General features: G+C 39.3%; 1 protein-coding gene across 1 annotated transcript; it reads left to right on the top strand.

Moving 5' to 3' along the window:
* Positions 1-928: 928 nt before the first annotated feature.
* Positions 929-26,057, top strand: map6d1 (MAP6 domain containing 1). Its single transcript, XM_060896607.1, has 3 exons — positions 929-1,500; positions 11,352-11,580; positions 24,925-26,057. The coding sequence occupies exons 1-3, from the start codon at positions 1,040-1,042 to the stop codon at positions 25,000-25,002; spliced, it is 768 nt and encodes a 255-aa protein (XP_060752590.1). The 5' UTR covers positions 929-1,039; the 3' UTR covers positions 25,003-26,057.
* Positions 26,058-26,607: the final 550 nt, after the last annotated feature.

Raw genomic sequence — 26,607 nt, 5'->3', positions numbered from 1 at the left:
ACCACTGACATCAACATATTTCCCCTGAGTGTAATAGCTTTAAATGTGCTTGATTCATTCTTTCAGTCATATTCAATAAATCACTTCCTTCTGTTCAGGGTTGCCTTGCAGTCACAACCAGGTTCACACTCACTTACTAGTTTATTCCTAGAAGTAATTATCAGTAGCCAAAACATCTGGCAGTTTTTAGGAGGTGGGAGAGAGCCAGAAAACCTTGATGTAAGTAACCATATGCTCCACACAGACAGTACTCATCTGTAAACATTTACCTGCAGATGGAGACATTCTGAGACAACTATTAACTCCAATCCTAAATGTTTTGAACTCAGATCTATAAAGCTATCTGTATACTTTGGTTAATAGTTTTTTAAAAGAAATTCTGCATCAATATAAGCGTAAACAATTGATCACCGTGATCACTGTAATGTAGCTGCTTCTAGTATCTACAGTAATAGCTCCCAGATCTTTATTTCTGTACAGTAGAGAGGTGATAACTTGAAGCTATCCCCAGATGTGGAGGATACGTGTATGGCTGGTTTCACCTTGTATCCTATATTAATGAACTTAGTCACTTTGTCCAGTGTTTGCATTCTGATTAGATATTGTATTACACTGTGCTCTTTACATTTTTGCTGTTAATTATTGCCACTTTATGAATGAATCATAAAAGAGTCCCAAATCTATGGACACTAAGAACTGTTATATATGATTAGAGGATGGATGGAATTTAATTCATTATTCCAAAGTCATTAGAAATCATTTCTGTAACACAGCAGGAGTCCTTTATTTTTCGTGGCTCGTTGTCGGATTTGTTATGGATTTTTCTGCGTCGATGAGAGATCAGTGAACACGTGAAATGAGAGTGTAAAGCGTCAGGAGCGTGCGTTTTTGCTCTCAGCCCTGTTCATCGCTTCATAAGCAGCACTAGGATTCACCCGTTCTGAATGTGACAGAACAAATTCTGTATTTTTTTTATCTTTTAGTTGATTTATTTTATTTTTTCCCCCCCTTTCTTTTAGTTCCATTTTCTCAGATCATTATGGCGTGGCCGTGCATTAGTCGGGTCTGCTGTCTGGCGCAGTTCTGGAACCAGTTTGACAAATCGGACCTGTCCGTCCCACTGACCATCCAAAACTACTCTGATATCGCAGATCAGGAGATCCGATCGGTCACCGGACACGTTCCCACCGAGCGAACGCAGACGCATGGTCACGCCACTCCGGAGCACAGACACGTTTCCGCGGCGCAGGACGGCGGAGTCAACCGAGTGCATCGCAAGCGCGCGGAGGCGAGTTACAAACCGCCCGAGGACGCGCCGTTTTCCAGCGTGACCCAGTACAAACAGGACTATAAACCGTGGCCCATTCCAAAAAAAGACAATTTCCCATGGATTATTAAAAGCAGTCCTGTAAAGCAGAACCAGCTGCGGGCAGGAAAAGAAGCGCGCACAGCCAGAGAGAAACACGTTGAGAGCGAAGCGTCCAAAACAAGCTCTTACAGGTAACAACTAGAGGAAGGAGTGTTTCCACACCACTTACTGGATCAAATCGGCTACAGATGCAGTGTGAGGATGCTGTCTGTGATGAGTGATGAGGGATGAGTAATGGCACAAATATTTTCTTAGAGAAATAGTAAGCAAATGGAAATATGCGTAAAATCAGTGTTTAAGTGAAATCAGGGAACGCCTGGACCAGGGCTGTTGCATTGCAGTGGTTTAAAAGCGAATAGCCAAATGTAATGCAGTGTATTATGTAATGCACTTTGTTAACTATGCCCCAAGCAAGGGATTAAAAAAAAGAGGCACAGAAACCTTAATAATGACTTATAATGAGGCTGTGATACACTAGGCTGAGCTCTTGGCTCCTAAACTGTGCTGTTTCCCCCCCCCCCCCACACACACACACACACACAATTTTTGTCATAGCCCATGCGAGGAGATAACATCCGATCACACACTAATATAGTGAGCCATCTCGATAGTGTCCACTAATAGAAAACGCCAAATCTAATCAGCACATGATAATTCAAAACGCAGGCCTTAAAAGCGCGATTAAGCTGCACATTAGTTCATGTAAGTGCTGATGTGGCCCGTTTCTCACAGCTGTTACTCACTGTAACACTCTACATTGCTGCTTCCTCCTTCATGTAATGAAGGCTTATTATTTATCCTAACTATTTTTTTGCTGCAGTTGCGAAATTATGATGTTCTGATGTTACAGTCTGCTTTCAGAGACACCAACTTATCCCCATAAAATGAGGCAAATGTATCTGTACATGTGGAAATGCATGTCTTCATGGTTTGAATGTCTAGCAGCGATCACAGGGATTTTTGCAGCTCTTGTGTGGTGTTCCTGGTCTGCAGTGGTCAGTATCTATCAAAAGTGGTCTAATGGTCAGTATCTATCAAATGTGGTCCAAGGAAGGAACAGTGGTGAATCGGCAACAGGTTCTTGGGTGGCCAAAGCTCACTGATCCATGTGGGAAGCGAAGGCTGGCCCGTGTGGTCCGATCCAACAGACGAGCTGCTGTAGCAAAAATTGCAAAATAAGTTAATGCTGGTTCTGATGGAAAGGTGTCAGAATACACAGTGCATCACAGTTTTATTGCATATAGGGCTGCATAGCTGCAGACCAGTCAGGGAGCCCATGCTGACCCCTGTCCACCGACAAAAGCGCTAACAATGTGCATATGTGCATCAGAACTGGATAACGGAACAATGGAAGAAGGTGGTCTGGTCTGGAATGACGTTTTCATGGGGAATACATGGCACCAGGATGCACTATGGGAAGAAAGCAAGCTGGTAGAGGCAGTGTGATGCTTTGGGCAATGTTCTTCTGGGAATCCTTGGGCCCTGTTATCCATATGGATTTGACTTTGACATGTACCACCTACCTAAGAATTGTTGCAGACCATTTACACCCTTTCATGGAAACTGTATTCCCTGTTGGCTGTGGCCTTTTTCAGCAGGATAATGCACCCTGCCACAAAGCAAAATGGTTCAGGAATGGTTTAAAGAGCATAACAATGAGTTTAAGGTGTTGACTTGGCCTCCAAATTCCCCAGATCTCAATCCAATCGAGCATCTGTGGGATGTGCTGAACAAACAATCTGATCCAAGGAGGCCCCATCGTTTGTCTCAGCATTGTGAGTGCACATACTTAGAGTGAATTAAATACTGCTTTTTAAACTGTATAATGCACACTAATACTGCATAATTGCCAAACTGCTTAATGTAGATGCTCTCCCTGAGGCCATTAGACACATCTAGATAGCTAGTGTTGTGGAAAATCTTACTGAATAAAAATCAATACCTCTGATGACAAGGGGCTTAGTGCACCAAAAACCAAACTATTGAGAAACAACAAAGATGAGACTTCTGCAGATAATCTGAATCAATACAATTGTGAACCAGCTTTTTATACAGCCTTTTTTATATACGTTTCCAATTTTCTTATTCACAAACATGGTAAGAGCCTTGTCATTAAAAAATTCTCATCAGCATATCTATCCATACCAACACTTATAAATTCTGATTGTCATAATCAGACTAACATCAATGTTGATTTTCTTGAGAATAAAGTAAATCTATTCATTCTCACACCGTAATTGCTGATTTTCATTCTTCATGTTTTACACGGTTTCATTATAATTTATTTAAATGTTGACTTGACAATCATGATTGTAAGCATTAACATAGCTCTTGTGAGGTCTTGCTAAAACACGAATATTGTACTCAAGCCAAAAATATTTATATATCTGTATATGTTAACCATGTTAAATATTTGGTTCAGTATTCTCATCAGGATATATTTATCTATATACAGTTGAGGCCAAAATTATTAGCCCCCTTATGAAATTAGACAAAACTCTTGATTTCTCCATGGAAATGACCATTAACAACAAGTGTTTTATAGTGTGTTTGTTTCCAAAATAACAGAGACAAAATCTCCACTAAGTTTGATTAGGATATTTAATTGAAATAGTGAGTTGAAACAAGAAAGGGCAAAAATGAAACGTCCAAAATTATTAGCCCCCGGTCATTAATAGTCAATAGTGAACCCTTTCTGAGCCACAACTGACAACAACCTCTTAGAGTAGTTCTTTACTAGGTTGGCACAGGTTTCCTGAGGGATTTTAGCCCATTCTTCCATTGCAAATTGCTCCAGCTGGTCCAAATTACGTGGTTTCCGAGCATGGACATTCACTTTGAGCACTCGCCACAGATTCTCAATAGGATTGAGGTCTGGGCTCTGTGCGGGCCACTCCAGGACCTTTGTTTTGGTATCCTTCAGGAACTGTTGGACCAATTTCGATGTATGCTTTGGGTCATTGTCTTGTTGGAAGACCCAGCGACGACCTAAGGCTAGACTACGAGCAGATTTCTGCATATTATCCCTCAAAATGTCAACATAATTTTCTTTTTTCATGATGCCATGCACCCGAACAAGGCTCCCTGTGCCTGAAGCTGCAAAACAGCCCCACAGCATGATGCTGCCACCACCATGTTTAACAGTGGGAACTGTGTTCTTAGAGTTGAAGGCCTCACCCTTTCTTCGCCAAACATAAGCAACATCCATGTGCCCAAACAGTTCCAGTTTAGTCTCATCAGACCAAAGCACAGACTCCCAAAACTCATCTTTACCTTTCAAATGTTCACGGGCAAACCTCAGTCTAGCTGTGATGTGCCGCTGTTTGAGTAAAGGGGTTCTTCTGGGACGATGGCCCTGAAGCCCACCACGATGAAGAGCCCTCACAACTGTGTTCCTTGAAACATCAACTCCAGAAGAGGCCAGGTCAGCAACAATCATCTTGGCAGATGTCTGGGGCATCTTGCTGATATCTCTGACTATTTTCCTCTCCAGGGTTCTTGAAATCTTGCGCTTACGACCACGCCCAGGTTTGTTTCTTACAGAATTTGTCTCCTTGTACTTGGCAATGATGCAACGTACGGCGGTTCTAGACACTGTGAAAAGCTTGGAAATGGCAGTATAGCCTTCCCCCTTATCATGAGCCTCCACTATCTTCTTTCTGAGCTCAAGACTGATTTCCTTTGTCTTTGGCATGGTGAGTAAAAGTAGTCTCTCCCAATAATGTGTTCAAGTGCCCTGTTCCTTGGAGTCCTTTAATGCTGATTGAATGCCCAGGTGTTGTTAGGAAGCCAATTGACTGCACAGGTGTGGTTTGAAAGCTGATTGATTAATTAGGTGTGTTTTGAAAGCTGATTGATTAATTGGGTGTGTTTTGAAAGCAAATATTCACAAGGGGCTAATATTTTTGACCACCCCATTTTCACTATATTTGATTATAAAGCAAGCCTAAAAATGTATTTTATATTCCAAAATGTACCAAAAGCTACTAAATAGCACTGGCGAATGTTTGATTATATCAAGTTTTATCAATGCTGCAAACATTGGAAAGATCTTTAGGAAAATGTTCCAAAATTCCTGGGGGGCTAATAATTTTGGCCTCAACTGTATTTCCCTTCTCTGGGACTACCTACATCAAGTTCTACCTACTTCAAGAGAGGATCCAACCTTTCAGAAATTAAATATTGTGTTACAAACTTTGCATGTATTAGTTTCAGTGCTTGACTGTAGTTGTTACAGTTATTTAGAGTACACATTATTCAGTGAAATTTGTGTAGTCACCTACAATTATATCATATTCAATTACAGAATCATTCTTATTACAACAATAAATAAAATATTACTATAAAATCAAACAAGTTAAATTTTCTATCAGCATTGCAGAAGTATTATGATCCTGAAGTATTCATTCTTTAGCAATAATTCACCTTGGTGTTGGCTCTTCAACCCAGATACTTTATGAATGGGAGAGGGAAAACACCGAGGAGAGGTTAGGCTAGCACTTACAGTGGTGTGAAAAAGTGTTGGCCCCTTCCTGATTTTTTTTTTTGCACCTTTGTCACACTTTAATGTTTCAGATCAGCAAACAAATTAAAATATTAGTCAAAGATAACACAAGTAAACACAACATGCAGTTTTTAAAGGAAAAAATCCAAACCCACATGGCCCTGTGTGAAAAAGTGTTTGACATCCAAGATGTCACAAAAGACCCTACAACAACATCCAAAGAACTGCAGGCCTCACTTGCCTCAGTTAAGGTCAGTGTTCATGACTCCACCATAAGACAGAGACTGGGCAAAAATGGCCTGCATGGCAGAGTTCCAAAAAGAACATAAAGGCTTGTCTCAGATTTACCAGAAAACATCTTGATGATCCCCAAGACTTTTGGGAAAATACTCTGTGGACTGATGAGACAAAAGTTGAACTTTTTGGACGGTGTGTGTCCCATTACATCGGGCATAAAAGTAACACTGCATTTCAGAAAAAGAGCATCATACCAACAGTAAAATATGGTGGTGGTAGTGTGATGGTCTGGGGCTGTTTTGTTGCTTCAGGTCCTGGAAGACTTGCTGTACTAAATGGAACCATGAATTCCTTTGTCTACTGAAAAATCCTGAAGGACAATGTGCGGTTATCTGTCCGTGACCTCAAGCTGAAGCGAACTTGGGTTCTGCAGCAGGACAATGATCCAAAACACACCAAGTCCACCTCTGAATGGCTATAGAAAAACAAAATGAAGACTTTGGAGTAGCCTAGTCAAAGTCCTGACGTGAATCCTATTGAGATGCTGTGGCATGACCTTAAAAAGGCGATTCATGCTCGAAAACCCTCCAATGTGGCTGATTTACAACAATTCTGCAAAGATGAGTGAACCAAAATTCCTCCACAGCGCTGTAACAAACTCATTGTAAGTTATCGCAAACTCTTGATTGCAGTTCTTGCTGCTAAGGGTGGTCCAACCAGCTATTAGTTTTAGGGGGAAAGCACTTTTTCACACAGGGCCATGCAAATTTGTATTTTGTTTTCCCTTAATAATAAAAACCTTCATTTAAAAACTGCATGTTGTGTTTACTTGTGTTATCTTTGACTGACTAATATTTAAATTTGTTTGATGATCTGAAACATTAGTGTGACAAAAATGCAAAAGAAAAAATCAGTAAGAGGCAAACACTTTTTCACACCACTGTACATCCAGTGTATGGCTCAACACATTTTCTTCTTTCTCTTTTGAGGTACTGGAATCCAGATTCTTTGAATACTCAGAAATCCAGTCCAGAGTACAAGACCAATGGTATGGAGTCACAAGGACCATGCTTTAGTTCATAAATCTCTTCCTTCAGTTCATTGTCCTTACATAGAGCAGTGTTTGTAATTGTACCACATCCAAGAGCCATCTGTATAACAGAGGCCTGTACATGAAAGGACATCAACAAGGAGCCACAGCTCAGCATAATACTTGTCCCACAGCAGTTAACATTACTCCCAGCTCTACACACATTTTCACATCAAGTCAAGTCAAGACTCAAGAAGCTTTAATTGTCATTTCAACCATATATAGCTGACACAGTACACAGTGACATGAGACAAAGTTTCTGTTTTTCCATGCCTCTGGTAAAAGTTTTTCCAGGTGCAGTACTGTTTGGGATGTTATTACAACATTCATCTCTAAAGTGCATAATATACCCCCTTTAATGCCATGAACCAATTTAGTGCCTGCTTGTTTTGCCATGTCATTTTACTTAATCCCCTTTTCCACCGAGGCAGTTTGAGTGCTGGTTCGGAGCCAGAGCCTAATTTAAAATCAGTTCTTTCTTTTTCGACACCCAAAGCACCGGCTCTGAATCAGCAGAAGTGGTTCTTAAGCAGCACCAAAACGTTGCTGGTTTGGATGCCAATGTAGTTTCGCAAAGCCATGAGCATTAACAGTAAAGCAACATCCGCCATTGTTGATGTTGTGTTTGTGTTTGCTGCTGCTGCGCTAGCGTTGCTGTATAACGTTGTATACTGTGACGTAACACTTGGCTCTGTGATGGCTCTCTAGCCCATGGAAAGGCAAACTGTTTCTTAGAAAGCTCGCCAGTGGAACCAACTTAGAACCAGCACTAGCTCTGAACCAGCACTCAGTTCTTTCTGGTGGAAAAGGGGCATTAGGTTATGGTTCTCCCATAACAGGCAGTGCTGCATCCGTGTAGTCAATTAATTTCTGGTGATAAACTAATAAATGTAGTTATTCCATTTAGCATTTTTTGTTTGGTGTTTACACACAAAAATGTATTATAAAAAACTGATTTGACCTCCTCTCTAACTTTCTGCTCATTTGGGATTCCTCTTGGCTGCTCTGTACAGTCTTTGTACAGGCTAGGATCTGATACGTATTCTTTTGTTATGTTTTCCTTTAATCTCTTTCTCATCTAGTGGGTGGCAATCCTAGTGGCAATGTAGTTCTTAGTTTCATACTTTTATGTTACTTTACTTTTGTCTTCTCACTACTGAATACCCTGCCTGTATACCCAAATTATACCTTAAGAATATCCATCAACAAAATGATCAACTCCTGCTTGATTTCAAATCAGGTCAAAGGCATGTAAACTAACTAACTAATGAGTCAGATTTACTGTCATGTGGTTGCTCTTTAAATGCCAAGGGAATCATGGTATCTGTGTTTTTTTTTTAGTTTAGACCTACAACATCTTCTAGCTTGTCCATCATTGGAACTGGCATATCATCCTTTATTCCTTCTCTGAATAATATGGTCATTACAGGATCTTCTTCAGGATCACTTTCTGTATTGTTTCCATAATTGTAATTGTATTTGAACATATGCAGGTGGGATTTCAGTTTCTCCCATCTGTTCTCCCTTGAGAGCTCTTAGATCCACTCAGGATGGATATTCATTTCTAAGTGCTTGCCGTAGAACATTATTGATCAAAGGCAGTTCCACCTATCTGTGGAGTGCTTAAAGCCGGTGTCATATGTGCTACTATGGGAACATCTACCATCTTAGTTGTTCCCAAAATCTTTGCAAGCAGTTTCTCATGTCTCTTATAGCAAGCAATCTGCCCATTGTCTCTTCTTCAAACACTGTGATCCTCTTCCCACCCCCATTGTGGATGTCAAGATCGAGATCATGTGGCCCAGGGTACATTATGTGCCTGTGCGCTAAACTAGGAAATAATGCTGTTGCTGTTCTGCGCTTAAGAAATGGATTTCAAAGTGGACTCAATCTACCTGGCACTGCACAGAAAGTGAAAAAAACAGAGAACAGGAATGTGACTTGCAGCAATGGTCTCTATGTAGGGCAAGATCTGGTGCACCAACCTAAACAGAGGGCTAGAGCACAGACTGCCCTAATGATTGATGTAGGGAATCACCAAAGGTAGCTCCTGAGGTCAAGGAGAAAATGTTTCAGCATTAGAGACACAGCCCTATCTTTAGGTAATCTCAACCATGAAACAAGAGCTCTCCCATGCATCGGGAGAGACTTGTGATAAGAAGAAGAGTATGAGAAGAGGGTATGAGAAGAAGGGGTATGACGAAGAAGAGGGTATGAGAAGAAGGGGACATAAGAAGGGTACAAAGCCTGAGACACGTAACCCTTGTGACCATTTGTGGGGTTGAAAAGAAAAACCCCTGCTCCTGAGTCCAAATGGTTTAATGTGTAGCAGGACCCAAAGGAATATCTGTGGGTGCTACCCCCATGACCTGAGCACCCTTTGAATGGCAGAGAGGCATTGGCCTTGCCAGATATCACCTATGAAAGAAAGGATGGAATCCTCATGCTGGAGTGAGACATGCTTGCATGGTGGCTGAATCCCAAACTATCCCAAAGGAGGTGGTTCTCTGAGAAGGAGAAAGGACACACTTCCATGGGTTGAGCCTGAGGCCTAGGGACCTCATATGGGCAAGAACGGCATCTCAATGCCTGGCTGCCACATCCCTAGATTGAGCCAAGATGAGCCAGTCATCTGGATAATTGAGTACATGGATGCCCTGGGGTGCAATGATGGAAGAGCAGGCTCCATGCACTTTGTGAGGGTAAGTGATAAGACTAGGCCTAAAGGAAGATCCCAGCACCTGTAAGGTTTGCTTCCAAAAGCGAACCTGGGGAGACTTCTGTGCTCTGGCAGACACCTACGTGAAGATAGGCATCCTTCAGGATTATTGTCTTAAACCAGTCCTTGGACCTGATTGGCAACACAATGACCTAGCGTGGTAACATCTAACTTGTACGTTGTGGTGTACAATTTGGAGCAGGCAGGTCTGAAATTGGGCATCGCTCTCATCCTTCTTGGGAACCAAGAAATTCTGTCTGTAATGCCAGAGACTCGACCTGGGAGGGGAATACGCTCTAAGGCCTGTTTCTCAGATGCTTCTCAGAAAAGTCCCTTCTGGAGGAATGAGATTTGGTCTGTGCCAACAACAGTGGGCAGCACAATCTGAAATGATATGGATGGGAAGCAAACTGGATTCTGTAGCCTTTTCCCACATTATCCAAAACCCACTGTGACACACCCAGCAAAAGCTTCCAAGCTGCCAGATGGTCTGAGAGAGGTGTTAGCTTCTCGCTGTGCTCGCCTCCCGTAGTGCCCGGAAACATCAAGGGAGCAGGAGCATGGGGTGTCATGGCTGAACCCTAACCCTCGGGCATCAGGATTTCATTCTTCCGGTGCCTTACCAGTCCTCTTCAAGAATTATGTTTCGGAAAATCTTTCTAAATAAAAATTAGTACATCATGATTACCCCTGACAAAATATCTATTCCTACACATTTAAATTCTGATGGATGTAATCATCTAATCAGAGGTTGACGTAAATCATTTATTCATGTTTACACTTTATCTGCTCTGTCAGGATAAATATTCTCAGTGATATATAATCACACCACTACTGCTCATTTTCAGTTTTTTTCAACAATTATCCACTGAATAATAGTCTTGGCCAAAATGTTATCCATGTATCCAAATATCCATGATGTACCAACAAGTAGACTAAATGAGTATAAAATAATAAATAACTAGTTGCACTGTAAAGCAACATACTGCACTTAAGTCTGAGCAGCCCATACCAGCTTCTTCTCCAGGGGTCTGACATGGGGGTTGTTTGATTTACAAATTGTGTCATGAAAGAAACTCACAATATACAAATACAAATTCATCAGTTAATATTTACAAATTAATATTTTGAATATCAACTATGAACAAACAAACCACAAAATATCAAACAAGCCACAATTTAAAGAGTACATTCTCTTTTAGTCATTTTAGTTTTTCCTGCAGTAGTTCCTTGAAAATATAGAGTTACTCTGACTCAAAATATTGTGTGAATGAACAAGTTCTAAATATGAATGAAGTCCTAAATTATAAATAGAATAATGTTTGGTAGTCAGGGCTTGGCATCATGGAAAATTGTCCAGTTGGGGTCATTTACCCAAGAAGTTTGGGAACGCTATTCTAATCCATAATATTTCATTTCTATCTGGATTCAGAGAGGAGTACAGGCCCTGGGCAGGGGTGCAGCCATCCAAGCTTGTTCAGAAAAGGCCTACATTTCTGGCTACAGCGACCAGTGTGCCTCCTCCTGAGACCAGCTACCAGGCTGCCTTCAATGCTGACACACACAGGCACTCAGACATCAGTGTGATGGACATGAGCACACACTCGCAGCCCAACATCCCAGAGATGGCAAGCAGGGCTGAGGTCAGTTCCAGACCAGAGGTGAGTCAGAGTGTGGTGTCATAAATGTGTTTCCATGTTGTTGATTTTATGCCTAATTTAACACATATTTGTTCTTTCTAATTAAGTGCCTCATCTAATTATCAAGCTTATTTCCTGAGTTGGATCACTTGTGTGGCAGCACTTCATTATCATGCTGTGACTGTCCTACATTTGAGAATGAATTACCTGCCCTAATGTTTTCCCTGCACTTTCAAACGTACTCGGCTAATTATACATTTCATGAGCTGAGGCCTGTGTTAAGACAAAGCAAATGATGTGTGTAAATACTGTTAAAAAAGAATTTATTTTAGGGAATTTTTAGTAGATCTGCAAATATTTTGGAAACGCTGACTTTTATTTTTCTCATTTGTTTTTTATGCCAATGAACTGTAAATTATTAAACATGTATACATTTAGTGACAGCCACAGAACTACATAAAAGGCAAAGAGCTATAAATGGCAAAATGATAACTAAACAGCAACAGAATAGGTTTGACTTCTGTCGATACCTTTAAAGAGTGCTGACTCTAATATGTTGCACAGCCAACCTCTAAGCAAGCAGTCATCTGGAAAAAAACCCAAAGTAGTTTATAAATGTCTGTTCCTTCTTAATTGCAGAACTTGGAAGGAAAATGCAGAACTTTTGACTTAATGTTACATTAACTTACAATGAACCATTTTCTTCTTAGGTCGGTTCTCTTTCACCCAGTTAACAAAACTTTACGAAAAGTTTTTTTTTTTTTTTTGTTTTATTTATTTTTTTTTTTTGGGGGGGGGTTGAATTCTATTTTAATAATTCTATAAAATAATAGAATTATTTAAATTTAATTGTATTTAAACATGCCTTTTTAACTCACTACAACGCTAAATCAATGAGAACCCTGAGTTTGTTTCTTTGCAACGAGATGGTTCCATCAGGGGTAATAGGAGACAATGACACCCGAAGTGTGTTGCTTATGTCCAGTTTATTCCGTTGTTTTGTTTTGGTTGCTGTCACTGCAGAAAACCCCGCTTCACACAGATAACATGTCGGAAATGGCAATAGGGATTTAAGTGCTGTGGTGGCAATCTCAGGGTATTCTGCCATGACTTTAATCCAGAACGCCTGAGATAGGCACAGGCTCCCCGTGACCCGAGATAGTTCGGATAAGCGGTAGAAAATGAGTGAGTGAGTGAGAGAGAGAGTGTTTATGCAGGTTACATGCGTGTAAACTGTTCTCTCATTGGTCAGAGTGAGCATGTTTATGTTCCAGTGTTCTACTCAGCGATCATCCATCAAGATATTCAGCAGCTCTGCAAGCTTATTGTGGCTTTATTTAAGCTGTTATCGTCTCTCTTTATTGAGAGATTGCTGTTTCAATGCTCTGTTTTTGAATTGCCACCACATGCTCACCCTCAAAATTCTTTATCACCAAAAATCTATCAGAAACATTAATCTTCGATTTATGTGTGCCTTTAACTAACCTAACATGCTATGTAACACAATTCTGATCATGCATTGCTATACCATTGTCTCTGTTTTGTCAGACTGCTTTTTTCACCACAAGCAAATTGGCCCAGAGTTTGTTTGGAATGAAGCTGAGACCAGCTCGTTCAGTACAGGACCCAAGACTATGGTGGTATGATTTCGGGTGCACTGGAACTGTGCCGCAAATCCCATGAATGAACTCAACTAGTACTTGGGTTTGCACTTGTTCAGGAAGTATATGTAAATGTAACTTGCACATATGTTTTAGCTAATGCAGGCATCCTTAGTTTCCACAACACATACAGTATGTACCATGACTGGAAAACCTTTCACTTTCATAAATAAAACAACAGTTGTTTAAATGCTCCTCTGAGCAATTCAAAAATAATTTTCATATCCACCTTGATAAAATAATCTAAGTGATTATATCTTGAATAATAGTGTTAAATGCTTCTTGGTGCTGGTTGGGTATTTCAGAAACTGCTAATTTCCTTGGATTTCCAAAATATGAAAAGTAGTCTATAGAGTTTACACAGACACAGATAAAAACAACAACAAACAAACTTAAACGATCCAACGAGCAGCTATGGGCCACAAATCTTGTTAGAAGTGGTCAGAAGAGAATTGTTAGACAGGCTAGAGATGAAAGGAAGGCTATAATAACTCTATAACCAATGAGCTGAAAAACATGTCGGAAAGCACAACATGTAGATTGTTAAGGAGAATGTGCTCTAATAGCAGAAGACTGGTTGTCAAACAAGATCAGGAATCAGAGGCTACAGTGGGCACAAACTCATAAAAATTATTCAGCTGAAGATTGTATGAGCCTGGTCTTGGATTAATCTTGATTTATAACCATAGTTACCATGAAGTACCACAAGAAATCTGGTTCAATATGTTACAGTACCTCACAGTAAACAACGTATTTTCGAAAGGGAGTGACTGGAAAAAAGACTAATGAGGAGAAGAGAATGAGGGAAGTGATAACCTTGTGTTTCACAATGTAAATGGATTCAGTACAGTACAGGGCAGGACACTCACTGCAAATGTGGCATGAAATTGAAGAAATGATTCTTATTGAGTCATAATTCAGTTGGAGAGAGGCACAGACTCAATCACTGCTGCATTTCACCATTTCACTATTCATCCTAATTCTGGTGTGATGAACAGAAGACATTTGAAAGGAAACCTTAAGCATTTATGCACATTCACAATAATGGAATGGTTCATTTCACAATGTGTATTGATCTAAGCTCTGATTGATTGCAATATAAATAAATGATGTAAATTAGATCATCTATTCAAGTGTAAAGGAAAATTTTTAATTATTGTCCAAACAATCAAGAGACAACATGCAAATAAAATGGACAATTTTAATTCTAAAAGAGATCATAACAATTCCAGTAGTTTATATAGATTTTTATGCCATTTAGCACTTAAATAATGTTGTCCAGAACACAGTCTCCCAACAGAAAGTCTCACACAGACCTTTCTACTCCCAGTTCACATAAGGACACAAAGAGCTTGAATTTCGCTGTATTCAAAATATAATTATTGTAATGATTAAATTTGAGATACACCCTATTTTGCTGAATAACACCTCTAGTCTCTCACTCACTCTCTCACTCATCTTCTACCGCTTTGAGGGTGAGCATGTGGTGGCAATTCAAAAACAGAGCATTGAAACAGCAATCTCTCAATAAAGAGAGACGATAACAGCTTAAAAGAAAGCCACAATAAGCTTGCAGAGCTGCTGAATATCTTGATGGATGATCGCTGAATAGAACACTGGAACATAAACATGCTCACTCTGACCAATGAGAGAACAGTTTACACGCATGTAACCTGCATAAACACTCTCACTCTCACTCTCTCTCACTCACTCATTTTCTACCGCTTATCCGAACTATCTCGGGTCACGGGGAGCCTGTGCCTATCTTAGGCGTCATCGGGCATCAAGGCAGGATACACCCTGGACGGAGTGCCAACCCATCACAGGGCACACACACACTCTCATTCACTCAGGCAATCACACAGACTACGGACAATTTTTCCAGAGATGCCAATCAACCTACCATGCATGTCTTTGGACCAGGGAGGAAACTGGAGTACCCGGAGGAAGCCCCCGAGGCACGGGGAGAACATGCAAACTCCACACACACAAGGCGGAGGCGGGAATCGAACCCCGACCCTGGAGGTGTGAGGCGAACGTGCTAACCACTAAGCCACCGTGCCCCCCTACCTCTAGTCTCTCTTTTTTTTAAATAAAGCAAAAAAGGAAAAAGTACTTGAAAGCCCTATAATTTTATTAGAAACATCATTGTGAGCCACCATGCCTCCTGAACATGCTCCTATAATTGTGTGGTTAAAGGAAAGATTACAATCCCCATCCTAACTCTTGTAATTCCCCAGTATCTATGTTGTGCAATGAATATTAGGCTGCTGTTGAATATTACTGGCTGGTTGCTGTATAGTAGGGTTGCAAGCTAAACTGTACTTTGTATCACTATTCTAATGTGATTTTCAGAATGGCTCAAATGTTGGAAATAAAAGCTCAACTAAAATGTGCTTTACCTACAGACTATAGTAGAGACTCTCAAGTTGTAGAGTTATGTTGTGCACAGTGTTCTGCAATCCTACTCTAATAATGTGACATGCACAAGCATGCATAGATACTGCAGGTAAAACATGACATGTGAACAGCCCAAAATGTTGCTGTTTAAAAGCATTTAAACTGAAAAAGATGAAGGGTTTTAAGGCAAACTATCAGTAGGATGAGTTAGAATTGGCATAAGCTCAGTTCAGTTCAGTTCCTTTTATTTATATAGCTCATGTAATAATTGACTTTGTACAAGACTAAAAAATATGAATTCAAATTACAAAGTAAAAATTTAATGTGTATTAAAATGAAGATATTTCTGTCCAAAGAGACACTGATGATGCTTAATGTTTTGTGAATCATTTATATGAATGCAAGAAATTTTATTATTTGTTTATTTATTTTATTTCTTTACACAAAGCTAATCGTTTAAAATATATTGGTGGTTTTTAGACATTGGCCTGAATCCGAGTACAATTATTCCCAATGTGTTCTCACTAGATTCTATTGACCCTTGTGCATTTGTGTTCATTTTACGTCATCACAAATGCTTCTATGTCCCACAACATTCGGCATCACACATTCACACAGGTTACTTTATTTTCTGAACAAATGTAGCAATCACAGCACATCCAGTGCAACTGAACTCACTGACCTGATCCAAATGACAGCTTTCACGTTACTAATTTATTCATGCAATCTGTTTCATACAAATCTGCCAGTGTGAATACCCCCATTAATGTTCTTAATATGTAAAGTGTATGCTTCAACGCCTGATTACAGCTTTGCAATCTTTTGAAAATGGTGGTAAATGTCATATAACACTACAGGAGGTCTACAGCTGTCTGCTTTGAGAAATGAACATTCATTCATTTTCGGCCATTAATGTTTTAACAAATATTATTTTCATCTGTTTTATTTTAAACTACTGTTTTCCAGAAAATGAGAATGTCTTTGTAATTAATGGTGCTTGCAAAGCAACATTATTACTATTGTGCCGGACAAAACTTCGGCGCGTAACTTGTCCCGCAGCTTTTGTCCTAGACCCATGAATGAGGTGTCAAATCGACCGGCTCATTGGGGAGAGGTGTGCTATGACTTTTATAAGCGATCCAGGCACCGGTACTTCCGGTACCGGGTCTCAAAGTGGCCTTTTTTCCCATAGACTTCCATTATAAACTTTGGAGGTTTATAACTCGGCAAGCTTTCGAACTATCTATCTAACGATCTCAAACTATTTATAACTCGGCCAGCTCCTTTAGGGAGATACTCTGAACAAACTTTTAAATTGGTGTACCGACTGGCCTTCCAGTTGTGCCGCAGCCCCGCCCCCAAAATATGCAAAATCAAAAAACTTGTTGCAACATGGACATGTGACATATCAAAACACTCATAACAATGAGAGGAACTTCCTCACGTGTGTTTTGATGATGTCACGTGATGTCACGTGATGTCACGTGATGTCACGTGAAAATAAAAAATTAGCACAACATGGACATGTGACATATCAAAACACTCAGCACAATGAGGAAAACTTCCTCAAGAGTATTCAGATGACATCACATGCTCATCTCGACTAGCCTCCGGGATTTCCCACGTGCAAGCACCATTCACATTTTCTTCAGGAAATGTACGTTCTAGTTCTTCTTTATTATTGTGCACCCTCATAGCAGTGCTAGATTTGGCCAATATTTCATATAGCCCTAATGGTAGCCAGTTGAAAAGACTTTATTTTATTCAATTAGGGAATCTTAGGGAATTTGGGGGAAAGAAGGGACTTGTGTTATTCGGTAGGTCAGAGCTCAAGCCAGGCTACCACTGCTGGGCCTGTGAGCAAGGCCCATAATCCTCTCTGCTCTTGGGTCACTGTATCATGGGATATGCTATGAAAATCATTTTGCTGTAATATATATGGAACAAATAAAAAAGTGGATTCTTCTTCTTTTTTATGTTTGGCAGAAAAATCTTTAATATAGGATGACAAGCAGAGTGAAATGCTTCTGCTTGCTAACACTATTTTCAGAAGCTGTGTCGGCATCTTTTTGCGTTCATGAGCATCTTTGACAGAAAGGTTGATTTCTTTTTACTCAAATCATTTTTCGTTATTCATGGTATTCATACAGCAGCTTGCATGGCAGATGATATTTTTCATTTTTTGCAAAGATTCTAAAACATACATAAGCCTGTCCCCTCACTGTGCCATCTGCTTACCATGTGTGACACGTTCACCAGCTGACAGAGACAATACAGATGCCTGAACCATGTCCCATCTGGGCAAGAGATTAAAGAACATCACAGTAATATTGGGAGAGAACATTATAATGGACAGACACTAATTCAAGAAGAATGTATAGCTTTGTTTAGGATTATTTCCCTTATTTATTATGCTATTGGACTTATAATAATAATAATAATAATAATATATATTAATAATATAATATAGTAATAATATTAATATATTAACACATAGGATAACTACTAAAGTAATTGCTAATGTAAGGAATAACACACAGCAGACTGTGCAGTTGTACAGGGTATACCTGGGCAAAAATAAACACCTCACCTGTCACAGCTTTCAATATTTTTGAATCACATGAAAAATGGGTGCGTTCAAATGAAAGTTGAAATATTTTAAGTTGTTTAACACATTAAATATCAGAAAATTAAATCTGATGTTCATCTTCTGATCTCAACCTAAATGTCTTAGTACATAGCAAAAACAAAAACTTTGATGTTCCAATACTTTTAGAGGAAACTGCATATCGTCGCTGTCGGGCGGAATCCTCATATCTCCAAAACCGCTATTTTTCAGGAAATGAAAAAAACGCCGTACCTTATCTGCAGTGCACAGGGTTTAGTCCGCGTTGCAGTGGATTGTCCTGTGCTAAATTCCTGTCCTCAGACGAGCACCAGAACTAGCGGGGGGTCAAGATATTTTTTTCTTTGTGCCCAGTGTTTTGAAGACATTTACCTCAGAAGACGTGTTGATTCGTTGCGACTCTTATTAAGGAGAAATATGCTGTGAAGATCTCCCGCGGAGTGAGGAAGAGGTGGACAGTTGAAGTGTCCAATGGAGTTATGAGATTTGCGCTCAAGCTATTTTCAAGACTTTAGATTGGTTAATAACTTGTAAAAATAACAGACCCACGTGGGGACTGGCCAATAGCATCGATATGTGAAAAAATATGAAATTGACCAAATTTGGACATACAAGGTTTCCGCCCGACAGCGACGATATATATTGTCTAATCAACTTTTGGGTGTCTTTCAAAGTTATTCTGACCTTAACATTAGTTAAGTTTGTTGGATCCTGTGAATACTCAGGAAGAATCACCGCACTCACACCTAACATCTAGTGCTTGTAAAAATATTTAATATAAATAATACTACATAGGCCAATATTGTGTTAAACACTGAGAAATTATATACCCTTAGTTTAACCCTTAGTATACCCTTACCCATGCCTTAGTTTAACAATTACCAAGGGCATCCTGGGTCAATATGAAAGACTGTAGGTGAATACCACAGTGTGGGATGCTGACAGTTAATTGATATCCCAAATTATCCACACAGTGTAATCATCAATTTCTTTCATGCAGTTAATTTTCAAAGTGAGTCACATGTTCTAGTGTTTTGACTACTTGTGTGGGATCAAGCAAGGTGCCATGTTATTAGTTCTTTAACATATCTAGATGTTCTGTGAGTTGCTGGAACAGTCTGAAGAAGATCTACATATGAGCATGAGGAACAGTCTGTGATGATAAATATAATTTACTGGCTATTTAAAGTCTATTTTACTATGGGTTCCGATTTTAAATGACAGTAATTCTAGTGTTTGTAAATGCAGCTGATTGTGGGCTATGCTTAAAAACCAACCCATTAGACTGGACCAGCATTCCTAGATAAACAGGTCAATATGGCACAGCAGACCAAACAACTTGAAAATATGCATTTGGTCCTCTGAGAAAATCCCCAGCATACTGGCATGTTTGCATAGTATCAGATTCACACTTATTAGTTCACATGCCCCATTTATGCATGAGTTGTAAATGGAAAGTTCATGAGCTCTGGTACTCAGGGAAGTATAACGAAATGTTATTATAGTTCTGTGACTGAGGCCACCTGGGTCACACAATGTAGTGACCATCATAAGTTAACCTTGTTCTTGATATTAAGTCACAAAACTATGTTTGTGATCATTAGTTTTTGTAATGAATTAATTAAAATAGCCAAGATTTAGCTTATATTTCTCTGGTTTGGATTGGTAACGTTGGCTGTATATATTTTCTCTTTGCCAAAATGCTTTCTAGTGACAGTGATATGCAATAATTCTGTAGCATTGTGAGTGAATGGAAACTGTGTGTTTGTCCTGTGCATTAAGACTAGAGTTAAGCAGCCATCTTCCAGCTCAAAGCCTGGCTTAGGCTAAGACTGATTAGATATTTTTTTCTGCTGTAATGGCCATTCCCATAGGGACCACATCCATCCAGCCAGCCACACACACACACACACACACACACACACACACACACACACACACACACACACACACACACACACACACATGGGTTACAGTAAGATAAAATACATAAACATAATATAACTAGAATTCTGCCAAATACCTAAGAGTTACCTGGCTTTCCTTCAGGACACACAATATTTTATATACATACATCAGTACATCACCTGATAAAACAGTTTTTTTGCAGTAGTGATACTTCACTCGAATAAGCGCTAGAAAATGAGTGAGTGAGTGATACTTCACTGCAAATATTTTTTTGTAGATGTAGTAATGTAAAAAACACAAATTGTGAACAATAGCTGCCAAAACTGTCATGACAGTGAGTGTTTGTTATGAGTAATTGACTCATTCATTGAAAGGGGAGTGTTAAGCAGTATGGAGTAAAATTAGAGAAATCATTAATTCTGTGAAAAATCAGGTGTCATTATTCATTCATCCTCTACCGCTTATCCGAACTACCTCAGGTCACGGGGAGCCTGTGCCTATCTCAGGCGTCATCAGGCATCAAGGCAGGATACACCCTGGACAGAGTACCAGCCCATCACAGGGCACACACACACACTCTCATTCACTCACACACTACGGACAATTTTCCAGAGATGCCAATCAACCTACCATGCATGTCTTTGGACCGGGGGAGGAAACCGGAGTACCCGGAGGAGAACATGCAAACTCCACACACACAAGGTGGAGGCGGGAATCGAACCCCCAACCCTGGAGGTGTGAGGCGAACGTGCTAACCACTAAGCCACCATGCCCCCCAGGAAATGTTCCATTGTTATAAAATATATTGTCTTTTAAATTGCTAAGTAAAATGGGCCATTCCAAACATTGTTCTGAGGAACAACATAATTTGATTCAAAAGTTGAACGGACAGGGGAAGAAGTATAAAGGAATATAAAGTAGATCTCAAATGCTTTAAAATGCAACAAAAAACCCGAAACACACTGAAGAAAACAAGCAACTACTGTTAAAACAGATAGAAGAATAGTCAGAATGGCACAGATTCAGCCAATCACCTCTAGAAAGAACAAAGGAGATCTAAAATGACCTGTATGACTGAAGCAAAGTTATCACCAGGAAGCCTCCATAAAGCACCATTGTTTAAAAAACGACGTGCAGAATCGGTTAAAATTTGCCAAGGGTCACATCAATTGGCCCAAAGAGAAATGGCAAATAAAAAAACATTTTAATGATTCTTTTTGGGTCTAATGGTCATCAACATTATGTCAGGTAACCTCCAGTTACTGAATTCAAGCTACACTATGAAGACATGGTGGAAAAAAATGATGGTATGGGGACATTTTTCATACGACAGCTTTGGGCTGTGTATATTATTGTATACCAGAGATCATGGATCAGTTTGAATACATCAGAATACTTGAAGAGATTATGTTGCCCTAGGCTGAAGAAGAAGAGGAAATGCCCCTGAAATGGGTGACAACGCCCCCAAACTTTATGGAGGCTTTATAGAAGTATAGAAACAGAATAAAAATGATCTCTAATGACTTTCCATAATAAAGAAGCCAGGGGTGATGGTAGCAAGGAAAAACTCCCTGAGATCATATTAAGAACATACCTTGAGAGGAACCAGGCTCGGAAGGGAACACATCCTCATTTGGGTGACACTGGACAGTAAATAATGAATATATAAATAATGTCCTTTCTTTGAATTTAAGTGGAATAAAGCAACCAAGAGCTCCTGAGCAATTAAAAGATCAGTACAATTTCAGAGTTCAACACAGACCCAACACTTATTTCTCCCTGCCAAAGTCTTCAAATGATCGCTGATGCAACAGTGGCTCAAAGAAGGCATGACAGACTCTGGCGGCTCCATCTATGGCAATCCCATGAGTCACTGGCTGTCCATGCAGATCAATCCCCAGCAGAGTGCACACCGAAGTACAGTATACACTTGTCATCTCTTTTGCTGCAGTGAGTGTATTTTTCTTTTTTCTTTTTTCGCCAGCAACTACTATAGTCATAGCCATAAAGTTATAGCCGTTGGCTGCTCTCACGTGCTGCAGATGTTTTTGAGAAGTAAGCAAGCAGTCTCCCATGATGATGCACAGGATATTGCAGTTTATGATACAACAAACACTTTTAACTTAATTGTATGGCAGGCACTACTGTTTGCCAGTCTGATTCAGCCAAGACACTGTGAAATATCGGCTCTGGTTGTGGATTATTGGATTGTTGATGGTGCATTCATAGTTCTCTTGAACACCAAAAACCACACAGACATATACTCATCTCAGTGAGAAACTCAGAGCCCTTTGTTTGCTGTAGATAAAGGATTTCCCAATGAAATGGGTCCTTTTGGGATTAGTATTCTGAAGTAGTCCGATTGAGAGAAATTAAATTAGCCACATTAACCAGCCGGAACGGAGTGTAGTCCATCGCATCATAACTTTACCAGCACTGTGTCTTAGCAATATGTGGGTCCTGTTGGTGTTGTTTGCCTTTGGTGTAAGCTCTTCTGCAAGCGATGTGCATCTCATCGACTGGATTAGGTGCATTGCTGTTTGAGGGCACTCATTATGAGACCATTCAAGATAATGAATCGGATGTCTAAAAGCCAATCGCTTTAACCCAGTGAGTGGTAGTCACTGTCACCATGATGTATAGATAGCATAAAGTGTGGCATGGTACTTTGCAATCACTCTTTGTTTTTATGCTTAATTATAGGCATGCCCAAGAGGTTTGAGTGTGAAAGTCATCACCGAGCACTTTTTCAGTTAGACTCAAGGTGTTTCAGTTTCTTATGTCATGTGTTATGTGTTATCCGTGTGATGCACCACCCCTGATAATTATCAAAGTGTACATTTTTTTTTCTTCCGTACTTATCAACATACATTGCTCTGCAATGATGCTTTTCTAACTGCTTATGATGATGAAAATGCTTAGGAGAAGAGGAGGTCATGAACAAGGGTATATTAATTGAATGTATATAAGAGATATTATATGTATTTAAGAGAGAGCAAGTAATAATGGTTAAGCATGTGCATGATTATAGGAAAATAAAATTGAGAGTGTGTAGGAGGGCTTGGGTTCATATTTCATATTAAGCTGCAGCTTTTCCTGTATCTTGCTGAGCAAAAGCCTCGATATACACCCACACAGCCAAATGGATGGAAAGAGCTGAAGTAGCTCCCTTAGATATAACGTTCAGGTAATTGTTATGACAAGCCATACTGGATGAAGCAGCCATCAGTGAAAAAGGTTAAGTAGCCTTCATACTAAAATCTAACCAGTAGTGTTCACAGACCTGTTCACAAGGACAAGGGCTAAGGTTTTATCAGGAGTTCCCACTAAAAAGGCTCTGGAAGAACCTATTTAATACAGTATGTGTAGCTAGTATCAAGAGCAGATCTAATCTTAAAAAAAAAACCTTCTTCCCCATGTTAAATTTTCTTCTACTCACCAGTGTACGGTGGCCGGGAAGTGCAAAACACATTAACAAAACCGAAAACACATTAACAAAACCCAAACCAAATTAACAAAACCCAAACCAAATTAACAAAACCGAAAACACATTAACAAAACCCAAACCAAATTAACAAAACCCAAACCAAATTAACAAATCAGAAAACACATTAACAAATTCGAAAACACAACGACAAGTCAGACAACCTAGAAACGGTAGTGTATCGTTTTTGAATGGAAACTTACCGATCATTGGACAAGACACCTGTCACTCAAGATATACAGGTATGGAATCTTATGTGTAATGTGTAAAGTTCTCCTTTAAATAAAGTTCTCCGTTCAAGAAAATAACAGAATTAATCCACAGTAATCCATTCCATCAATCCATTCCAACTTTTCCCTGTGGCAGACTGTTGAACTTCATGTATACTTTGAGTGACAGGTGTCTTGTCCAATCACAAACTATACCAACCGCTTCCGGGTTGTCTGAAATGTTGTTGTGTTTTCTGATTTGTTAATTTGTTTTCTGATTTGTTAATGTGTTTCATGCACCGGTTTAGACAACCCGGAAGCGGTAGGTATAGTTTGTGAATGGAAACTTACCGATCATTGGACAAGACGACTGTCATTAAAGATATACAGGTGAATGAAAGGTGTCTCGTCCGATGATGGTAAGTTTCCATTCACAAACTATACCAACCGCTTCCGGGTTGTCTGACTTGTTAATGTGTTTTCGGTTTTGTTAATTTGTTTTGCACTTCCCGGCCACCGTACCAGTGGCCTCATTATTGTCTTATCTTTCCTCTTCAGCTTGTCTTTCATATCTTATTACATTAACATTCTGCATCTCAGGCATCTCTGTACCTGAACCATCAGAACACTTTTTAAGGCAAAAAGTGTTGAAATATCAATCAAGATATTTCTTTTTACTCTTTTTTTTTATCAGCAATCCATATTGAATAAGAAATGTGGGTGTCATCGATCATGGATGTGCTCTTGAACGTTATTCATTTATTTGGTAGACCTTTATTCAAAAAAACTTACAAGTAACTGCAAGGTTGGGGGGTTTGCTCGAGAGAGCTACAATGCGTATCTGATTGTCTTGATAATTGAGCTCACAATGTCCAAGTCACTAAATTTCAAAACCTAGTCACAACCTCCTTTACTCTATATGGCCAAAAGTATATGGGCAGCTAACCAACCCCACCAAATGCTGCTATATTAGAATTCAGTCTGATTTGTGTTTAAAGCCTGAATGAGCATCAATTATTTGTTTTAATAGTAAACTGACTTCTCATTTCTAGTAAACCTCTCATTTCTGTCTGACAGGAGCAGCTGGTGAGGACAAAGTTGTCTCCCAACCCGTCCGCTGTGTTCCAGAGTGGATCACGAATCTTCAACATATGACCCAGTGGACCAGTTAACCTAGAAAACACATATGGATTTCACTTTGAGACAATGCACACACAGCTCACTGAGGGAACTGTATGGAAGGTTTGGAATGTTGTTGGAGGCAACAACCTTTAACAGACTGAATCATCAATGTTGCTGAAGTTTTAAGTGATAATCTGAAACTGACAGATGGTGTAATAAAACACTCAAAGCCATTCCATAGTTCAACATGGGTACAAACATTGGAGTAATGCAGGGCTAATTTCACTTAGTGTGAAATCTATGCAAGAGAATGAATTTCTGAAATTAATATCTGTTTCATGCCTTTAGCAAGTCTTTAGTATTTTGATATACAGTGTCTTCCATATACTGTATATATTATCATCCTTCATGAAAATGAACAAAGCATTACTATATAAAAACAATAATGCACTTAAGCATACAGGCACATTGTATAGATTTATTTTACCTTTTTTTGGTCTAACTTTGGATTTAAATATCAAATTTCACTACAAAAGTGGTTTTAAGTTACAGCACACGAGCAGCACAAAATAGTTTGTGGACTGTAGAAGATGATAGCACAGAGTCTGTTCCTGTACATGACCACAGAATTTTAAAGAGCAAAACTGAGTTTGTGTTTTTTTTTTCCCAGAAGTGCTATTTATGGCCAATAATAAACCTCTTGGCAGAAACATAGTTGTTTTTTCTTCATACAGTCCGACCAAAAACATGCTGATGGTGTGCATGTCCATAGACCCTGATTATGGAATCTAATGGCTCTAAATGTCTTTATTACTAATATATTTTATGATTATGCTTGGTATTATACATAACTGCTTATTATATGTAACTGCTTATGTATTCTCTAACCCATGCAGGTCAACGCTTAGCTTTTTCTTTTGTATTGATAGTTCTTCAGAGTTTCCCATGGTAATTGAAGACAAAGGCATTTTACAACTGTTTGTTAATATACATAAAAGATGTCTTTTACAAGTTAAGCTTTACCTCCTTGCAGAGCCAGTTATTTGCTGGACGTGTACCTCCGATGCCTCCTTCCCTATATGCGTCTTCCCTTCAAACCCTGCTAAAACTTTATTAAATCAAAATTGACATTTATTTTTTAGCAACTTGAAACCAATGTTAATTTATTTTGTTAAGTAGCTCTTGAAATAAATAGTGTGAAATGTACTAATGTACTATTGAAATAAAATCTAGAATATTACTATATTTGTGATTTAATAAACGAGTGTGTGTATGCTGGTGAGAAAGACACAGAAATAGCAGGTCTGTGTTAGTGTATTATCCAAGAACATCTCTTCTTTTGTTAAAGCACTGATTCACTTAAAGCTGAAGATTGCCTTTGTATCCTTAACCTTCACAATGCTAAAGGAAATTAATCAGTTCAATCATTGACAAAACGGGTCAATCGTTAATGAAATAAGTTGTCGATGTCAATTAAGATTCGACCCCGAAACTGCAAATACTGACAAGTGAACGCAAGTCGAGAGAGAAACCAGTAAGTAAACATCCTGCACTCACACAATGTTTGGTCTCACCCTCATTCTCTCTCTTTGTTTCCGAGTGAGGAAAAAGAGAGAGAGGCTATAATGAGAGAGGCAC

Source organism: Tachysurus vachellii, chromosome 1, assembly GCF_030014155.1.
Source record: "Tachysurus vachellii isolate PV-2020 chromosome 1, HZAU_Pvac_v1, whole genome shotgun sequence".
Lineage (NCBI taxonomy): Eukaryota > Metazoa > Chordata > Actinopteri > Siluriformes > Bagridae > Tachysurus > Tachysurus vachellii.
Note: the sequence above shows the minus strand (reverse complement) of the source record. Positions and strands in the feature narration are given on the sequence as shown.

What these genes read in the sequence shown, in the direction of transcription:
- map6d1 (XM_060896607.1), top strand. Translation starts at nt 1,040, where the DNA reads ATGGCGTGGCCGTGCATTAGTCGGGTCTGCTGTCTGGCGCAGTTCTGG. An exon ending in TCCAAAACAAGCTCTTACAG is followed by an intron (nt 1,501 to 11,351) that starts GTAACAACTAGA and finishes ATCTGGATTCAG; the next exon opens with AGAGGAGTACAGGCCCTGGG. An exon ending in AGGTCAGTTCCAGACCAGAG is followed by an intron (nt 11,581 to 24,924) that starts GTGAGTCAGAGT and finishes TCTGTCTGACAG; the next exon opens with GAGCAGCTGGTGAGGACAAA.